The 19,348-nt window shown below is 44.2% G+C and overlaps 1 protein-coding gene across 1 annotated transcript in view; it reads left to right on the forward strand.

Moving 5' to 3' along the window:
* Nucleotides 1–8,982: 8,982 nt before the first annotated feature.
* CSMD3 (CUB and Sushi multiple domains 3) overlaps nucleotides 8,983–19,348 on the forward strand; it is a 734,654-nt gene continuing 724,288 nt past the window's right edge. Inside the window, 1 exon segment of the mRNA XM_067292283.1 lies at nucleotides 8,983–9,257. Within this exon segment, the coding sequence (XP_067148384.1) occupies nucleotides 9,080–9,257 (178 nt within the window). The 5' untranslated portion in view covers nucleotides 8,983–9,079.

Below are 19,348 nucleotides of genomic sequence, written 5' to 3' on the forward strand. Positions count from 1 at the left end.
TTTAATGTTTGTAGTGCAAATCTTATCTCATTTCTCATTTATGATAAAATACTCTGATGCCACTTATTGTATCTGTAAAATACTTTTGCCAGAGACCATTAGGATTTCACAGAAGAAACCATTTGCTTATAAATGAAACAGTTTTCTTAAAAAGACAAATAAGCTGAGATGCATACAGTCATACATTCAGTAAGATAACAGATTACAGCCCATTTGTCTTTGTTTTTATAATAATGACAAACTCATATAAAGATAGACACCATGCCTGAAACCAAAAATACAACTGATTACTGTTTCAGAAAGGTAGCTACCACTTTTGCAGGAAACTGAAAATCTTAAAACAATAAAAAAATCAGAAAAAAGCAGAGGACCTTGACGATAGAGTTTGTTTAATGTGATAAACTGGCACGGAATGGAAAATTAGTGCTTATGCATATCAATGCTATACTTTCTATGTATTAAAGTACTTTATACTGTGTTCTTAATAACTCAAATTGGAGGACTTAATACAAGAGTTTGTATAGTCCATTCATGAGAATGGGCAATATTATACATTTCACATTTTTGTTTAAGCCAAGAATCAGAGAAGAGCTCTAGAATCAAAAGCAGTGGACACAGAGTGCCAACGTAATCTACTACCCTGCATTGCTAAATACCCATGAAAACAATAACTTGGTAACAAGCAGCATACCTGAGAGCACCAAACTAAGAAAACTATTGATTCATGGTGCTGAAAAACTGAGCCCACGGTCTCATCTGCATTGTCCGTTCATGAATAATGAAAGACCAAGACCAAAAGCTTTTGGAGAGATAAAAAGAATAAAAGCAGATGGCACCAGCTCTGTGAACCTAATTCTAGTCCAAAAGATCTGCTTGTTTTTAGAAGCAGAAGAGAAGCATTAGAAATCAGGGACTACCTCAGAACCAGAGTGGAAGACACACAATGGTAGCTCTCATTTATGAAATAATCTTCCTTAAGTAGCAATTAATATCTTGAAGTAACAATGTTTGTCTTCAATATACTGAAGACGAATATTTTTACTGCAGGTGATTTATTAGTACAATTAGGACTATTAAAGAAGACAGCACTTGCCATCCTGGATTCTCTCACAATTCCATCCCATATGCCTCACAACCAAGAAACTCCAACACACCTAACTAAAGGGCAAATGATATGATGGTTTGTTACAACAGAATTGCTTTTTTTTCCCCCAGTACTCACATATACAATATGGACAATGTGCAGGTCAGCTCATATCTCCTATATTTCAAGCTTCACAAAAACTACAGCATCATCACATGACTACTGATTACTTTTAGCCCATCATTCTCCAAGCGATAAGGCACGCCTCTGCAGAAAGCGAAGTAAGGGACAGAGCAGGTGGTGAAATGATATTCAAAATCAGGACCGATACACTCTTACTAGAATACTGCACTTGGCTAAACAGGGGATGGGATTCAAACATTATAAATCATCTGAGAGTGGAGTACAGAGTGAAACAGATAGGAAAAGGGTCTAGCTATGTTCATGCATACCAAATATCTAGTTGAAACAAAATTGCCTGAAACTAGTCCAATAGTCTCATCCACTGATTTTCTTTAAACCCCCCAGCCTCTGATCAATGTCTAACATTACATATTATGAACAAAAGTCTAAAAAAAAAAATCTTACTAGGGTGCTTTGAACACTCCGAGACAAATTAGCAATACAGTCATGAATCAAAATTAAATATCTAAGCTCTGATACATCAGATACATTTAAGTTTTATTTTTGCCTCTCTTTTCTTCAAGATTAAAAAAGGCAAGCACTTACTGCCAAACCCCCCTGACCTGTCTGGGTCTTTATAACGTCAGTATATGGCATCTAAAAGCCATCAATATATTCCTTTCATTGAGTATCCAGAGACACCAGGTTACCATATCTGTCCACTGTTTCATAATTCGCAATTACACATTAAAGAATACTGGCAGGTTAGAATGCCAGTCTTCTTTCTAGGTATGAATTAGTTATAAAAGATGCTCATGACATAATTCGCTATCTGAAATTTGAGCCAAGGTTACCAACATCTTACAGGTCTAGTTTCTCTGTCGCTGTGCGCACAGAGTTCCTGCTGAAGCCAAGGAGAATCCTTCATGTAGAATAAAGGCAAAGCAGAGGCCGTTTTAGATTTGTTCTCCCATGGATGCAGGAGGATTTGTATATGTAATTCCTGTAAGTATCATCAAGAATAATTAATTATTAATTTTATATTTACAGAGCTTATCTACCCTAACATTCCATGAACCACACAAAGTCATTCAGAACATTAAACATTAAACAATGCAAGAGATAGCACAGATAAAAACCAGTCACATAAATAATTAAAATGAAATCTGAGATGAGTTAAAAACCTTTTTTTCCTATGAAGTGTTCTTTTCACCTCCTGGCTAATAAATAGAAGTTTACTGAGAAAATCCACATTCACCAGTGAGGAAGCAGTTCATATTTGCTCAGTGAAGAATGATATTACATATATGTATTGAAGATTGCATCTGCTTATCACTGAATTACAGCTAAATAGCTGAAAGGTTCTATATACCTTTACCACATCTCAGTCTAAGGCAAACAGGACAATGGAATTTTGAAGGATTTTTTCATCTCCCCTAAACCTATCTCCCTCAATATGTCACCCCTACATACACAACCCACTAAAAAAAAGACATCTTTTTTCTTCATATTTCAGCACCTCACTACCTTTTCCTGATTTCTTTTCTTTTATATACTATAGAAGTACTGTTATGGCAAAAGGATAATATTCATTGCAATCCTAGACAATTCTCTTTTGCTTATTACTTCAGTGTTAAAAAACATATTAATTTCCTATTATACTTTTTTTTAATATTTATCTCTTTTCTTTTTTGATCTACTGACACTATGTGCAGTCATTCACATGCTATGACTGTTATGGAATTTCACCTTTTTATATCTGTGATATCCAGAACTCCAGGTGATAATCTATTTTTAAATACACACTAAGGAATTGTCTTTGATACTATGTATCACATGAAAAATCTTTTCTAAACTTTGGCCATTCAGCCATGCTTCGGTTTGGCAAGCTCCCACTGCACAATGTTGCACTGTATCACTGATGTGCAGGCGCTTGTTTGGAGCCACTTATGTATCTTAAGAAAGCACTGCATGGAGCTGAGTGAACAACGACAGCTTGGGTGACCGATCAAAGGTCCTAAACTGCCAGGTCTAAGGCATAGCAAGGCTGCTGTCCAAATGTCTGCTTGAACACGCTCCCCCCAATTACTAGGAGCAGGGGAAGCAAGATCGAAATCCTGCCCGAGCTGACTCTGTAACACATCTGCGTGAGCCTGGCCTCACATACCGCACAGACGATGGAAAAAGTCACTGCACCCGCACAAAGAAGTCAGACAGGTCTGGTTTTCACACACCCTGTGGGACTTCAAGATCAACAAACTCAAACTCTGTGGAACAGAGATGGGAGACTATTACAGTGGTGAGTGCTGTTGCTGAGAATACGGGCTGTCTGTATCCCAGACAAACACAACTAGAAACCAAGATCATCTTGACTGATCACAACTGGCACAATAAACACAGATTTCAGCACTAAGATATGCAAAACCTGGTAGCAGTAGACCAAAACTAATTCCTTACATTCCCCTTGAAAACTAAGTGTTATATAGTACAATGTCTAAATCGGGAAATGTTGCATAAAATAGAATTGCATTATTTCTCATGTCTCCAAACAGATTTCAGATGTGGCCTCGAGCAGAATGCAAGACACATTTAATACGGGGATAACAAAATCACAGCTAATTGTGCTAATGAAACATATGATGTCAGTCTGCCTGAGAACAGTGCATCTGAGCGAGAAGCTTACATATTTTTTCCCCAAAGTCTAAGTGGGTACTCTTGAATATTGTTGCTATCTGGTTTTCTTGAATTGTGCTATTTTGTTCTAGAAACAGCTTAGAACCTGATTAATGAAAACTTAAGTCTAAAACATAATCAAGAGGAGACAGGTGTTACCACCATCTTTTTCCCTTCAGCTCTTTCCATGAGTTTATTTGCTTTACTGCAAATCTTCGTTGGGGTTGTATTACACCTGATTTTTATACTATGATTGTTTCTCATACTGTGGATACGTGACTGTGTCTTCAGCCTGCCACAGTACCCAAACATCTGTGGAACGATCCTCAGCTCACTCCTCCTCACCCAAGCCTCGGTACCTGTTTCACACCAGTAAAACCACCCTACTCCAATGAAACAGAGGCAAGGAGTTAAGTGTCACCAACCTGGAAAAGGCACAACGGCCTCCTCCACTTTGTGATCTCCTCTAAACAACTCCTACGCATGTTAAAAAGGAAAAGTGAGAAAACAGAAAAGTTTGGGAATATACTTGGAATATTGTCCTACTACTTTCAAGGTAAGAAATGACCTTCAGGGCTTACAGACAGGCTAGTTCAGGATCATGGTTACGTCTAATTGAATCACACTCAGGTTTGTAATCAGATGGACAAGGTGTAGGAAATCAGAAAATTCTACATTCTGCATTAGATCAGGATGTTTGAAAATGTTATGTGAATGAGATTTGTATCCTAAGTCAAATAAACCTTTTTGAATACCACTGCTTATATGCTTTATACATGCCTGCATATGCAGAGTTGTGTGTACTTGCAAGCATTTGTGTACCATATTATTCAGGTTGTTCCTTGTCACAGAAGACCCCAATGTACTTTTAAAGGCAAAGCAATCAGTCTGTCTACAATTAAAGTGAAGTTACCTGGGGGTGAAAAGTAGGAGTTATTTAACAAAATACAGCTACCTTACACGAAAGTATATGACAGGGAGTGAAGAATAATAAATCCAGTTGAAAATGTAGGAGGAATCTGTAATGTAATTATCAAAACTTAAATTTGATCTGCTTTGGCAAAGTGAACAGAGAGCTGTTCACAGGGGGGAAATGTGAATACCAGCAGTAGCACATTACTCCATGGAACTATTTTTGTGTATTTATTCCTTGAAGATTATGAGGCAAGCGTGCTTCCTTAAAGATGTTATAACTAACATGATTTACGTTATGAAGTATCCAACCATAATAGCACAGAGAAGCACTGTCACTGTCAGAGCTCTGGCACACACTTTCCCCTAGCAGTGCCAATATTCATGTGCCTGACAGGTCAGAAATTTAAGTATCTGCCCATTTCTGATTTCAGCACAGTTTAAAATCTTCAGAGTATTTAATCATAGTGATTGACTTAATGGTCCTTGCCAAGTCACTTTCATCCTTGACTGGTACCCAAATGATCAATAAGCTTGACCATGCCAAAAGGGGGGAAAAAAGAGAGAGAGAAGGAGAGAAGAAGGAGAGAAGAAAGAAAGGGAGAGAGGAAGGGAGGAAGGGAAGAGGCAGGGAGGGAGGGAAAGAGCGAGGGAGGGAAAGAAGGAGGGAAGGAGAGATGGAGGGTAGGAGGGAGGGGAGGAAGGAGGGAGAAAGCTATATGAAGATTAAGCATCCAGTATAATCTACAGCTTGAACCCAGAATCACTCAAAAGCTTATGGGATCCTAGTATTTAACAATAAAATAGCCACAATAAAAAATGTAACATCACAATGTTTGACTTCTTTTTTTCTTTAAAGAAATGCAAATCAGTGATTAGAAGCAATATCATGAGATGTGCCTCATATTTGCCTTAGGAGCTGAACTCCTATTTTTCAAATGCATCTAAATTACTTGGGAACACAAGGATGTTTGAACAATAGTGGGAGTCTGGCCACAAAAATCACTTGGGCATCCTATTTTCAACTTCCGGGTTTGTATTGTTCATATCACAACATCCAACTGATTAGCCAAAATTTCATTTTCTAAAGTAATGCGGATACCTCAGAGCTTAAATCTTATTGGAAGTCAAATAGACATGACCTCTAGCAGCATGAAATAAGAAGTGGTTTCCTAAATAAGTTAGGTATTGCAATGCTGAGCAATACAATGGCTGCATTAAAAATAATAACAATAATAAAGTTTAAGTTTAGGTCTTCAATATCTATTTCTCATTCCCAGTGACTGATGAATTATTTACCCCAAAGAGATTGAATACTAGAGCTGAAAAGTGTTTTCAGGGGAATAAGGGCAGAATTTTATTCTGAGCACATAAAAAAAAAGGCAAATATTGGAACTGAGCTCAGTTGGGCTTCTGACAGCACAATTCTTCCTTCGGCTTTGAAACACCCTTGAAAAATGGATTCCAGTTACATGTACACCTACATGCCTAAGTTTATATACATGTATATAGTAAGGAGTGATTGTATTAGAATTCTTTTGAAGAATACAGGGAGAAAGGCGGATTTCACCCATCCCACACTACCTACTAAAGGGAACTATTGAAATTTCATCATGACGTTGAAGGACCTGTCAGATGCTAACGTGGTGCGGCCCGCAACAGCAGCACAAGGCTGCTATCGCCTGTGTAATCACATCACTGATGCGCTGCAGAGGAAGCTCAGAGGCCCCCGAAGTTTCAGTTACATTAGTCACTCTCCAAGACTTATGCGTCTGCAAGGGAAACCTGCAGACAGCGCGCGCACCGCAGTGAAATACATACCTTTGCCTCTAGTAAACAAACCTGAGGAGGCCAGTTAGTGTCATTCAGCACTCGCAATTAAATCTCTTCTTGCCTTATGCCAGCCGCACGCAGTCTCGCGGCTGAGGAGACGAGTTCAGCCAGCCGTATGGAGGGCCAGACCCTGCTAAACACTGCTGACTCCACTGCAACAGAGAACGGGTGTAAACGAAGGTGGAAGGATGGCGCACACTGCTCACCCACGTACCCACGTGTAAACACATTCGTGGCCATGCAGACTTCTTTTACATCTGTTTGGGGGGGTAAAGCATAAATCATCTCTCTGCCAGAATTATTCAGTACTATTTTCTATGATGTTGTGATACTATAGCATATATGTATATATCCATACATGCTCATATAAATCCATCTATGCACCTACATATATATATAGAAAGCCTCAAATCACATCCACTGACTTATTGAGTGCAGTCCACAAACACTGCATACCTTTCCATGTACACACACCAAGCACATATAAAAACACATGCATTGCGCCCACATGGACAAATGCAAACACCTCGTGCAGAAACGTACACAAAACATTAGCACTTGCAAGCAGCCATTCGCGACTGCCTGCCAAACCTTCCAGCTGACGCACTTGTGTACTCCCGCTGTTCACTTTCGATTATACCTGTGCACTCACACGCACACACACATGCACACACACACAACCACACACATACATATACATACAGGCAGACATAAAAAGACACAACACACACAGAGGCACACACAAGCACGCACACACACAAATGCACATACATGTGTATACACATGCACTTAAGCACTCATGCAAAAATATGTACACATGCTCACACAAACATGCACCAAAAGCAGATGCACATGCACCCAAATGCACACACATGCACACTCACGCACACACAGATGCACACACAGATTCACACACAAATGCACACACACACAATCACATATGCACACACATGCACATGCAGATACACACACATGCATGCACACACAAAGACAGATGCATGCACACAGGCATACCCATCCACATCCACACACGTGCACACACAGGCACATATGCATGAACATGAACAAACACATACACGTGCATAGGCAGAGATGAACGCACATATACACACACAAGCAACAATATACAAACACAGCCCATCACACATATGTACACACACACAAATGCATGCGCGCACACACACAAAATGGCACACACAGGCACCCAAATGCACACACACACCTACCCACATGCTCACACACCATGTACAAACACGCAGCGCACAAGAACAAATCCACATATGTGTGCACACACACATGTTCATAAACACATATGCACACGTGCATGTATGCACCCAAACTCGCAGAAATGCACATACGCACACACACCACAGACACGCACACGTGCGCACACACACATGCATATGCACAAATACACATATATGAATGGACTCATGCACACGCATGCACACACACGCCCGCACGCCCGCGCACAGGGGGAGGGAGGCGGCGGGCGGGCTCCCCCCTCCCCCGACGCGCCCAGCCCCCGCTCAGCCCCGGCGCGGCGTTGCGCGGCGGCGCGGCCGCCAGGTGGCGCCGTCGCTCTTCCTGGCCGAGCCCGGCCGCGGCACGGGGACCCGGCGGCTGCGCGGCACGGGGCGCCCCCGCCCTGCCGCGGCCGGGCCCGCGCAGCCCGGCGCCGGCCCCTCCGCGCCGCAGCGCGCGGCCCTGCCCGCCGCCGCCGCCGCCGCCGCGCCCCGCGGAGTGCGCTGTCCGTGCCAGGCCCCTCCGCGCGCGCAGCGGTGCGGCGCTGAGCGCGGCGCGCGGCGCAACACGTGCCGCCGCGCAAGGTGTGTGCGCGCCCGGGCGTGCGTGTGCGCGGGGACGATCGCAGCCCCAAGCCTCGCACGTGAATTCCTAGTAACCAGCCACTGATATATATATTTTTTCACCTTATTTTATTTTATTTTTTTCCCTGAGTGGCAGCAGGGTGGGCAAGCCCTGCTGCGTTAGCTCCGAGGGGTTCCTCCAGGAGGCTGTGCAAATCTCCCCGCCGTGTCTTGAGCCGCTTTCCCAGGCAGAATTGATCCTTTTTTTTTTTTGGGGGGGGGGGAGGGGGGAGAGGTGAAAAAAAAATTCTCAATTGCAAATGTTGTTTGGAGTTTATTCGAGAGAGTGCCCGAGCTTTAAGGTGCTCTTCCTCGGCTCCTGGCGGATGCTGTAGCAAGGCAGAATTGTGGTGGGTTTCGGTTGTGCAGGGAGTTGGGGTAGCGGGGGGTGGGGGGGGAAGGAAAAGACACAATCGAGAGTAGCTGAGACTTTGTGCCCCCGTTGGAGAGATGGTTGAGTCCTCGTCAAGGTTGCTGTGGTATCCCAGAAACACCATTCACTCTGAGCTGTGACCGCGCACCATCAACAGCAACAACTGCGCTGCGCCTGGCCAAGGAATAGGAATTAGGAGCTCGCAAGAATAATATGAAAGGGATCTGCAAAGGGGAAATCCGTGCAAAGGAATCGAAATTAGCAGACTTTTGGGAAAGGGGATGTACTAAATGTGGCCGGCTGGACTTCATCCTGGTGAAGAAAATGGAGATTAAAAGTGGATTTACATTTTGGAACCTCGTCTTTTTATTGATGGTTTCGTGTGTGAAAGGTAGGGTAGCATTTGAGGGGTATATTTTTAGGGGTCCCTTTGCTTTCGGTCAGGGCGTTGCAAGCTCTCGCCCTATACATAGGTTTATTCAAAAATATATTTCTCCATTATTCTATATTTATACGGTGGGTACTTTGCAATGGGAAGAAATAACTGATCGTGAAACGGGGAGGAAAGAAGGAGTTGATTCAGAGCTCTCTTCGGAGATAGAAAATGTATTTGCTTGCCAGGCTTGGCGTTCAATGCAGTGACTGAGCTGGCGCTCAATAAATATTCTTGCAGTATGCTCAAACGGATACGTGAGTTGGTTCATATAGGCTCTAACTAGTGTATATTCAAGCAAATCTCACTGGGTGACTTTTTTAAGGTGATGCTGGTAGTAGTGGGGGGTATTACCTACATTTCTATTTTTCGGTGGAGCAAACGGCTCTTTGCGGGAATGCCTGTATCGATGCACTTATTAGTTTAACCCGTTCCGTAAAGAAAGTTAGCAAGGAGATGAGCGTGTGCGTGGTCGTCTCGCAGCCCGAAATGCGCTTCCCCGCTCAGCTGTTTGCATGCATACAGGGCTCCTTGACTGTGGAAAGGCATGGTAGCAATTCAGCCTTGAAGGCATGGTCTACCGCTGAGTGCAAAGATCGACACCTTTTCCCTTCTCTCCTTTGGCACCCTTCCCCAATCTCCCTCTTGTGTGGTTTTGTGGGTTTTTTTTTTTCTTCTTCTTCTTTTCTCTTCGGGGTAGCGAGGATTTTGCTTCCTTTCTGCTTCTGTGCTCATGAAAGGAGAGCAAAAAGGAAACCTCTAGTTAGCGGCAGAAATATCTTCACTAAGTCTGTGCTTGCAGACAGTTGAGGGAAATGATACACACAGAGAAAAGAAGAAATGTGTGGCTCGAATACTGTGCACCTCCGATATTACACAGGCATCGCTAAATGGTGAAGTGCCGATCCCATCAAGCGTGTCACCAATGAAGGGATCTATTCTGCAACTCCATACAGGCGCTTGGCTACCCGAAATAATCTCCCCTTGTTTGCGGCCAGTGATTAATATCTGATTAATCATCCCTTTATCCCCCTCCTCATTCTCATTCCTCCTCCCTGCCTCATTCTCACACTCCCGGAATATTTAGTAGACATTATCGATCCTCTCCGAGTTTTTAGACTTGGTTAGCCCCCACAGAGGCTGCCTGCACGGCTGGGAAGGAGGTGTGTGGCGGGGAGGGGGAACATTCAAAGGCGTGCCTTCCCGAGCTGCTCTGCCTTTTATGAAACAGTTTATTGTGGAGCTTTGCAGCTGGTTGTCCCCCCATTTGCATTCCGTGGAAAAGAGAATTTCGTGTTGCAAGGGGGCGGGAGCGGGGGGGGGTAAAGGATTTACCTCATCCCACGTTATCTTGCCACGGTATCCGAGGCGAAGCGGCTTGCCGGGAGTGTTAACACACATTTTAATTACAGGCAGCTTTTCCCTGTTTACGTCTATCGAAGCAAGCTGCTCCGAGAGCTTTGCCCAGTCTGCGATCGAGACCAAGCCGGGGCTTGGGGGGGGACGGGACATTTATTTCCACTTGTTCGGTTCCAGCTCCTTAACGTGTGTGTGACCATTTGCAAGTCATCGGGTGGCTGCCTGCAAAGCAAAGCGTGCCATCGCCGAGCCCCCCGCGCGTGGTAGGGAGAGACGGCGGCGCCGCCGCTGCCGCCGCTGCCGCCGCTGCCGCCGCCGCGGGGCTGCGCTGTGCGCTGCGCGCTGCGCGCTGTGCGCGCGGGTGGCGCGGAGGCAGCAGACTGCCCGCCGCGCTCCGGCCGCCGCTGCGCGGCCGCGCTGCCCGCCGCAGCCGCGCGAGTTTCCCGGCACCTGTTGAGCAGCCGCCTCGCCTCGGCGCGGGGACCGCAAAACGCAGCGGGAGCCGAGGGCGCAAGCTGGGGGGCAGCCCCTAAGCGGCCCCAGGGGCAGCCCCGGCCTTGCGCACCGGCCCTCTCTCTTCCTGCCTTCCTTCGCCAAGCTGCCAAGGGGCTTCCTCCTTCGTCAGGGCCTGAGTTTCCCGGGTGCTGCGCCTGGCACTTTCCACAGACTTCTGCTGGATTTAGGGTCCTCCCAGCACGCGACGACCTGGTAGCTTGGATTTTATTTTCCTGGACGTGGATTCCTTTAGGCAGCCAGGATTGACAGAGCTGGCTTAGACTCACTGCAGCACTGCATCTGTTTTGAGCATTTATATTTAGTTGTCTCCACACTCCCGTGAATGAATCCGTTTTACCTCGATTTACATTCCCATTGTGTCAGCACGGTGCTCCCGCTCCCAGAAACCTTGGCAGATGCAAAGAGTGAATGAATGTCTGCCCATTTACAGCACCCCCGCTGTTGGGAGGAAGGTGACTCCCCAGAGCCTGCATCTATCCTACCGTTGCCTGTCAAGGCCATTTTTCTACACCCCACTTTCCCAAGCTCTAGCTCCCCCCTCTTCTGCTTGATCACCCCTACTGCATAGTGCAGCACCACTCCATAACACCAAAACTGTTGCTGGGGTTCCTGTCATCCAAAACACTTCCACAGCTCTGGTCCATATCTGCCTCTTAGGCCCTTCCCACTTCTGTCATCCTTCTGTCACCATTTCTCCAGTCTTGATCCACAACTAACTCCACTGTCCTGACTGTCTTCCAGCTGTCAGACTATCTCAGGAGGCTTATACAGCCACGAACATATCTGTTTAATTATGTACTCCCCTACAAATGTATATGTCTTTATAAGCACAAAGTTTCTTTGAATGCTCATCTACAAAATTGTGCCTCTCCAGAATTTCACAGCAATACTTGGGAGGGGGTTAGAAAGGGAGAAGAAAGAAGAGAAAAAAGGGTAGGAAAAAGATATGTCAGAACTGCTGGGGAAGGAGTGACATTAAGAGCTGAAGTGATGAGGAAATGTACCTTCTTCTAAGAAAATCTTTACCTGCTAATACAATATCTTGTTACGCCATCGATTAGTCTCCAGGATGATCTTCCTTGGACAGACACGGAGTAAAAAAGCAAAGAAACAGCCCCTCTGAAAAGTGAGAGGAGAAGGCATTAAACAAAAAGACGTTAGCAAGTGCCAAGCAGTGTCATTCCTGCCCAGCTGCGGGGGAAGATGGATGGCTGTGCTCTTCCCTGTGAATGTGCAGGCACCTAGGAAAGTTCCTCTCCTTTCTATCCCAACCCACCAGGAAGAAATGAGGAGCCCCATTTAGGCAGGGGAGATAAACCAATCTCGGAGGAGCAGCAAGGGGAAACATCTACTGCCCAACTCCCTTACAGAAGAGGGAAGGAGGGGGGATCAAATCCATGGCAGTTCTTTTATGCAAAAAAAAAAAAAAAAAAAAAAAAAAAGCATTTTTATGCAAAAAGCCTTGCCTTCTGGGATTCAGGAGGGAAATCCTTGATACCTGTACCCCTTCAGACTGACACCCCAGTGCCCCAAAGGATGCTTGCGACCAGTTTACAGAGGTAAACTAGGGAGGAAACCAAGAGAAATGACGAGGGACCCAAAGACTTTTCCATCTCTTCCATTTAGCTGTCGCTAAGGACAGGGAGCACCAAGGTCTGCTCTTTTGTCTGCCTTGCTCAAACGAAGCCTCGCCTCTGCCACTGCTCCTCTGCTCCGCCGTGGCAGTTGTGACAAGTGGAACAAGGGGAGCTCTCCAAATAAAGGGAGACGGAAAGGCTGAGGAGCAGGGAGATGTTAAACGGCTCATCGACAGAGGGAGAAGTGGGGGAAAACGAACAGGATTTCTGAGTGATGGGTACCTGGCATGGGGGAATATGTAGCGGGGACAAAACGTGCCCTTTTCTCTCAGCCTCCCCCGCAGCCCCCCTTTCCCACCTCGGCCGCGCTCCCTCAGGGGTCTTTTCAGGATCCCCCCGCACCCCTTCCTTGCCCACGGGGCTTGCGGGGCTGCTGGCGGAGGGGGCCCTCGGTGGGGCCCGACGGGACACGGCTGGGGCGCGGCGGTGTCCCCGGAGCGGAGCGGGGCGGAGCGGGGCGGCCGGGCGGGCAGCGCTCGGGGAGGGGCCCTGCCGCTGCTGCCGCTGCTGCACCGGGGTGTGTGTGCGTGCGTGCGTGCGGTGTGCGTGCGTGCGGTGTGCGTGTGTGTGCGTGTGTGTGTGCGTGTGTGTGTGTGTGCGTGTGTGTCATGCGTGTGTGTGTAGTGCATGTGTGTGTGCGTGCGTGTGCATGTGTGTTGTGTGTGGTGTGTGTGCGCGGGTGTGTTGTGAGTGTGTGTGCGTGTGCGTGCATGTGTTGTGCGTGTGTGTGTGCATGTTTGTGTTGTGCGTGTGCGTGTGTGTGTGCATGTGTGCGTGTGTGTTGTGTGTGTGCATGTGTGTGTGTGTGCATGTGTGTGTGTGTGCATGTGTTGTGTGTGTGCGTGTGTTGTATGTGTGTGTGCGTGTGTGTGTGCACGTGTGTGTGTTGTGGGTGTGTGTGCGCGCGTGTGTGCGTGTATTGTGTGTGTGGCGTGTGTGTGTGTGTGTGCGCGCGTGTGTGGTGTGTGTACGCGGGGTGCGGGGAGACACTGGCTGGGGAAAGCACTGAGTCCTCCTTGCTGTTCAACTCGCCAGCGCACACAGGCAGCTCCTCCGCGCAACCGCCTGCTGCCCCTTTTTTTAATTCTTTTTTTCCCCGTAAGCGCTCACACATCACACAAGGCTTATGTTCAGCAGGCTCCGCACACCGTCTCCAGGCTCCACAGTCTTGCAGGGCTGCAGACAAAGTTGGTAGCCCTCTGCCCTTCCCGGTGAGTCCGTGCCTAGAGGGAGGCCCCGCGCGCCCGCGCCCGGCGCCCGGCTCCTCTCCCCCCCCCCCCCCCCTCCCCGGCAGCACCCTCCCGCCGCGCCCCGCTGCCGGGGGCTCCGCAAGGGCGGCGGGCAGCGGCGCCCCCCTCCTGCCCTCGCCGGCCCGAGCCCCGCACCGGCCCCGGCCCGCCACGGAGCCCTTCCTCGGCAAATGCCGCTTTGCTTTTCCTTTCTCCAGCTCCCAGTGTTTGCTTGCTTGCAAGTCTCAGGCGGCACTAGGGGTTCTTTTTTTGTTTCTGTTGTTGCTTCCCTTCCCTCCCCAGACAACCCTACAGGCTGGAGAGTGGCAGGTTGTATCTTCAAGCCAGTTATCAACATCCCAACTTGGAAGCACCAGCCCATTAGAGCTATGAAAATCTGTGGATGTGCTTTCAAATCCCTCCTGTTCAGAAACTCCCATGCAGAAACTTAAGGTCTGCCTGAATTTTAACGTAGGAACAAGCCTAGTAGGATCAATTGCCCTTCTAGCCTAGTGGCCTCTGTCTCCAACAGTGACCATTAGCAGCAGCTTAGGCAAAGATATAAGGAACACAGCAGGTACAGAGTGACTGGCACATCATCCCAGATTTCAGCAGTCAGCAGTTTGGAGTCTTCCCGAGCTAGAGGCTGCTTCTGGAACATCATTTTTTAATAGGCATGGACTGGCCTGGGCTCTATTCATTTGTTTATTCTCTCTTCCCCTCCTGACATCTTTTTTTTTTTTTTTACTTTTGACCCCCACAAAATTCCATAACAAAGAGTTCGTATCCATCCTTCATCCTGCATCCCATGTCTAGGTACACACTCTGCATCTCACTGAAAGCACTGAATGGTATAACAGCTTGTATTAACAGTGGCTGTATTATACCCAATGTTGTTGATTGGTTACATAGGTCAAACCAAAAAAGTCAAGCTTCATAACCATTGAATCTATATGAATCTATTAAAGAGAGAGAAAAGCACAAAATTGTTTAGAGATATTTTAAAATGGTATTGAAACATCCTGTTGGGATGATTTGCATGATTGTAATATCTTTTCAGAGGAAAGGTTAGGAAGAATAATGTAACCTTGTATCCCTCCTTTTTAAAAAACAGGTGGCCTGGATACAATGTATCTAATTTTCAGCGGTCTTGAGCTTTCCAGCTCCAGCTGGCTTCAGTAAGAGCCTGGGGAACTAGTTAGCACCTCTGAAACAAGGCCAAGTGAGTCCAATGCTACAATGCTGGTATAGAGAAGCAATATAAATCATTGGAAAATGCCTATAAAATGACTTGCAATTATATGTAAAATGTTAAATCTATAAAATCTGATAAGTTGGAACTTGTAGGAATAGAAAATGCTTTATGATCTGCTGCAAAAATTGAGTTTTCCCTTTTCCAGTAATAGAAAACTTCAGTTCTAATGCTGCAGGGTTGTAACATCTCAGACTCAACTTCCTCCTGATGAATATCATTCAACATGTATTTCTGGACATAATGGCCGAGCCTGACATGATAGAAGGAAATTTTTTTTGGAAATTAGTTTGCCAGATTATGCCAAATCAATCTCCCAGGAAAGAATAGTGAGAGAACAGATAATTTGGCCCAAGGTGTAGGTTTCTTTTAGAGTCCTATAATTTTAAGGCAGAGCTTTACATATTTTAAGAACCAATATTTAAGTAATAAATCAGAGAGACACATCAAAAAGTAGTTATTACAAGTCTATAAAATTTACCTCATCATTATGATTCCATAATTTTCCTGCTGGAGTTTCTTGTAAAGTTCCAGAACTCTTACAAGCCTTAAACATGTCCCATTAAAACAATAACTTCATGGAAGAAATTTTCCTTCTCAGTGAAATTGTACAATTTCTCTAAAAAATTGCATCTATCGAAGCACCAAGAGGGATCATATTTAGCAATGGTCCTGGACCTAAGCATACATGTGCATGATATTTAATATGTGAAAAGCCTAATACTGTTAGGAAATGTTGAATATCTGCTTCCCAACATCCAGCTTTCCTTTTTAGGAATGGAACAGACAACGATTTCAGACTAAAAGGAAGACTTTTAAAAATAAGCATGCACACACACATATCAGGTTTTTGTAGATATTTACAGCTATTTGTTTGGGTTTTTTTCCCCCTTCCTATGTAGATTTGAGTGCATAGTCTTACTGTCTTGGTCTTCCAGATCACCTAAGCTCTGGAGAAATCCTTTGGGAACATAACAGTTTTAGATGGCTCTGTAATCCCAGTGTTAGAAGTGCTGAATACTGGTGTAAATGTCAACAAAGGAAATGGTGGGAGTTCATGATCTCCTTCCCAGTGTCTGAAATGTTAGACCCATAAGATTACGGGTTTAGGAACAGTTTTTTTCCTAGGGGGAAATCTTCAGGGTTTTGGGGAATGGCATTAAAGGGATTCCACTGGGACTGGTGCCCTAACTGAATTACATTCAAATGTCAAAAAACAAGATGGGATGCAATCAACACAGATGTACAGAGACAGACAGCCCATTTTTACTTGGATTCTCTGTAACACATGTACCATCATGTGTAATATTTGTATTATATCATAGAAGTAAAGTGAATCATAGTAGTGATCCTCAAAAGTGGAAAGAATTCACAGGGTGCATGATGAATTCTCACCTCCTGAGGCCGGCAAATAGCACAGTTTATCTTTGCTATAGGATTAAAGGAGTCTGGAAGCTTGAGACAGAAATGACTAAGTAATTACTTGGATTATATAGATGCTCCTGTCTTGAATTCAATTTTATCTGTATCCCATATCTTCATATCTTATTAGTTTTGTATCTGTATACATTGTAGCTTGTTGCTTGTTTGATCTTCACATAATTGTGTATATGCATATGTGTTTAATACATATATAATATGTGTATATACAAATGTTACCTATATTTTTGCTTATGTTATGAAGAAATTCAACAGCCTGCATTTTTAGCTTACAAAGGTGGAGCTAACGACTTGAAATGTATATGCTTACTAAGCAGTCCTTTACCTCTTAACTTATTTTGTACTCCTAATCTCACAAGGGAGTTTGGCTATTATGCAGAACCGGTTTCCACTAATAAAATGAGAGTGCAAGTAGTTATATCTAGCAAGAGTTAAGAGAAAAGCTTGATGAAGGTTGATGAAGTTACTAAAAAGGCTAATAAAAAAAAATTAATCTCAGCACACTAGGAATTAATTGACACAATTATCTATTCCCACTCATTTAGGAACATTTTACCAAATATTGTTTCTACAAGACAGTTTTTAATAGAATGAAAACTTCTAATCACCTTTCAAATACAGAAAAGTATTCCAGTGTTATTTTCTGCTTTATTTTATAGTGCTGCTATTATCATTTAAAGAGTTTGATGTATCATGTCTCAGAGGTGGCTGTATTTCAGTGGCAGTTAAAATGATCCCTCTGTGATCATTATCTTACAGGACTGTCGTCAGACCCAGTTAGTGGATATTTGCAAGTGTAGTCTGGAGTCCTTAACTGAAACAAGCCACATAATGCAGACTATGGATATTCTTTTTGTTTTAACATACCATTGAGCTGGAACTAGGAGAATGACAAGACCTTTCCTCTCCTAGCTTGCTCTGAGCCCCAAGGAAAACTTTGCATCCTGCTATAGTTAGTTCTCTGGATTGCTCTGCAATCTTCTTCTTTTTTCTTTTTTTTCTTTTTTTTTTGGGGGGGGGAGGGATCTAAGCTTGGTCTAATTAAAACCAATCTTTTTAAAGTCTACACTGAAATTTACATTTTTTTCTTATGTACAGCAGCTTTGATCTAAAGGTAAATGGAAGTTATGAATCACAGTATAAAATGAGCTTCTAATACCATTGAAAGCAACAGGAGAATCCCTACTGACTTCCCTAGGAGCAGGAACAGGACCTTTGGGAGCAGATTCTCCTCTGTCTCTTTTCATGCTGAATCTTGAATTTCAGTTTTCTGTGTATATATTTCATCCGATCCTGAAATATAAACTATAATGGAGACCATATATTACACAATACATTGGAAATTTTCAGTAAGAGTGCCATTTGGAAAACTCACGTTGCATTACAGACCTCAACAATACAAAAGTACATTGTGTATCATTCTGTTTTAGGAAAATAAACTGTGTATTTGGATACAGTCAGAAAATATTCTATCTCTACACTTTATTGATCAGCATGTTAGCACTTCCAGGGATCAGTCCACTAGATTTAATGTAATGCAGACCAACAAAATGTCGGCTGTAGTCCTTAAAACAATAGAATATTCAGGCTTTTTGTCAGGTTGTATGCTCAGTTACAGCCAATTTAGAACCTGGTTTCAATAATTTTTATTGAATTTTTTGTTCTCCAATGAAACATTCTGTAATTTGTGATAGACTGCTAATAGCTGCAGAGGAACTGGGAGGAAATGAGAAAATAGATTTCAGTTTCAAATGCTCTCAGATTTAATCATTAATGAAATACATTTTTTACTCTCAATTGGATAATCATATATATTCCAGATATGCAGTTACATCTGAAAGCACCAAAGTTGCTAGCAAAACCAACACATAAAATTAGGGAACAAAAACATTGTTCATGTTAGGATTTTGTTTTTATATTTACCTTCTGCTAGCATGTTGTTTATACTTGCCACCATCTCAGAGTCTAAAACCACATAATATACTGAGCTGAAGTCACAAGAACTGAAACACACTGGAAAACCAGTGTCCAAATCCTGAACGTGGAAAGCCTACATGGTTAACCAGAACTGCCAGGGAGAAAAGGAAGGGACTGGATAGGTCTTTGGTCACCTCACACACCCAAGTCAATCAGCTCTGCGGGAGAAACTGCCTGTCTTGTTCCTGCATCTTTTTCAAGGATCGCAGGTGCATGTGAGAGGAGCAGGAACATGTGGGTACACACACACACACACACACACACATGCAGGCACACGTGCATGCCAGCACTTTAGGCAGCAGCCTTCTCTAGCTGCACTTCATCAAGAAAAATCTGTGCTCGATCCATGACTGTGCTTGCCTTGTGCATTTCTCCTCATACACATCTAAGTTAACCACATTCTCCTTTCAAATACACTTTGCAGATAAAAATTTTGAGACATTTCTTTGATAACTTTGATCCACTTCAGTCTTATGAGTACTGCTAACTGACCTCAGCAATGCTTGTTGCATGACATGGGAGTTTTAATGACCACAAGAGAAGGAATACATACAAATATATGTATGTATTTATGTATGTAAAATTCATAATGTTTAACTGAAAGGGCAAGTTCAAGACAATTTCAACAAAATCTTTATA

The sequence above is a fragment of the Apteryx mantelli genome, chromosome 2 (genome assembly GCF_036417845.1).
Source record: "Apteryx mantelli isolate bAptMan1 chromosome 2, bAptMan1.hap1, whole genome shotgun sequence".
NCBI classification, from domain to species: Eukaryota; Metazoa; Chordata; class Aves; order Apterygiformes; family Apterygidae; genus Apteryx; species Apteryx mantelli.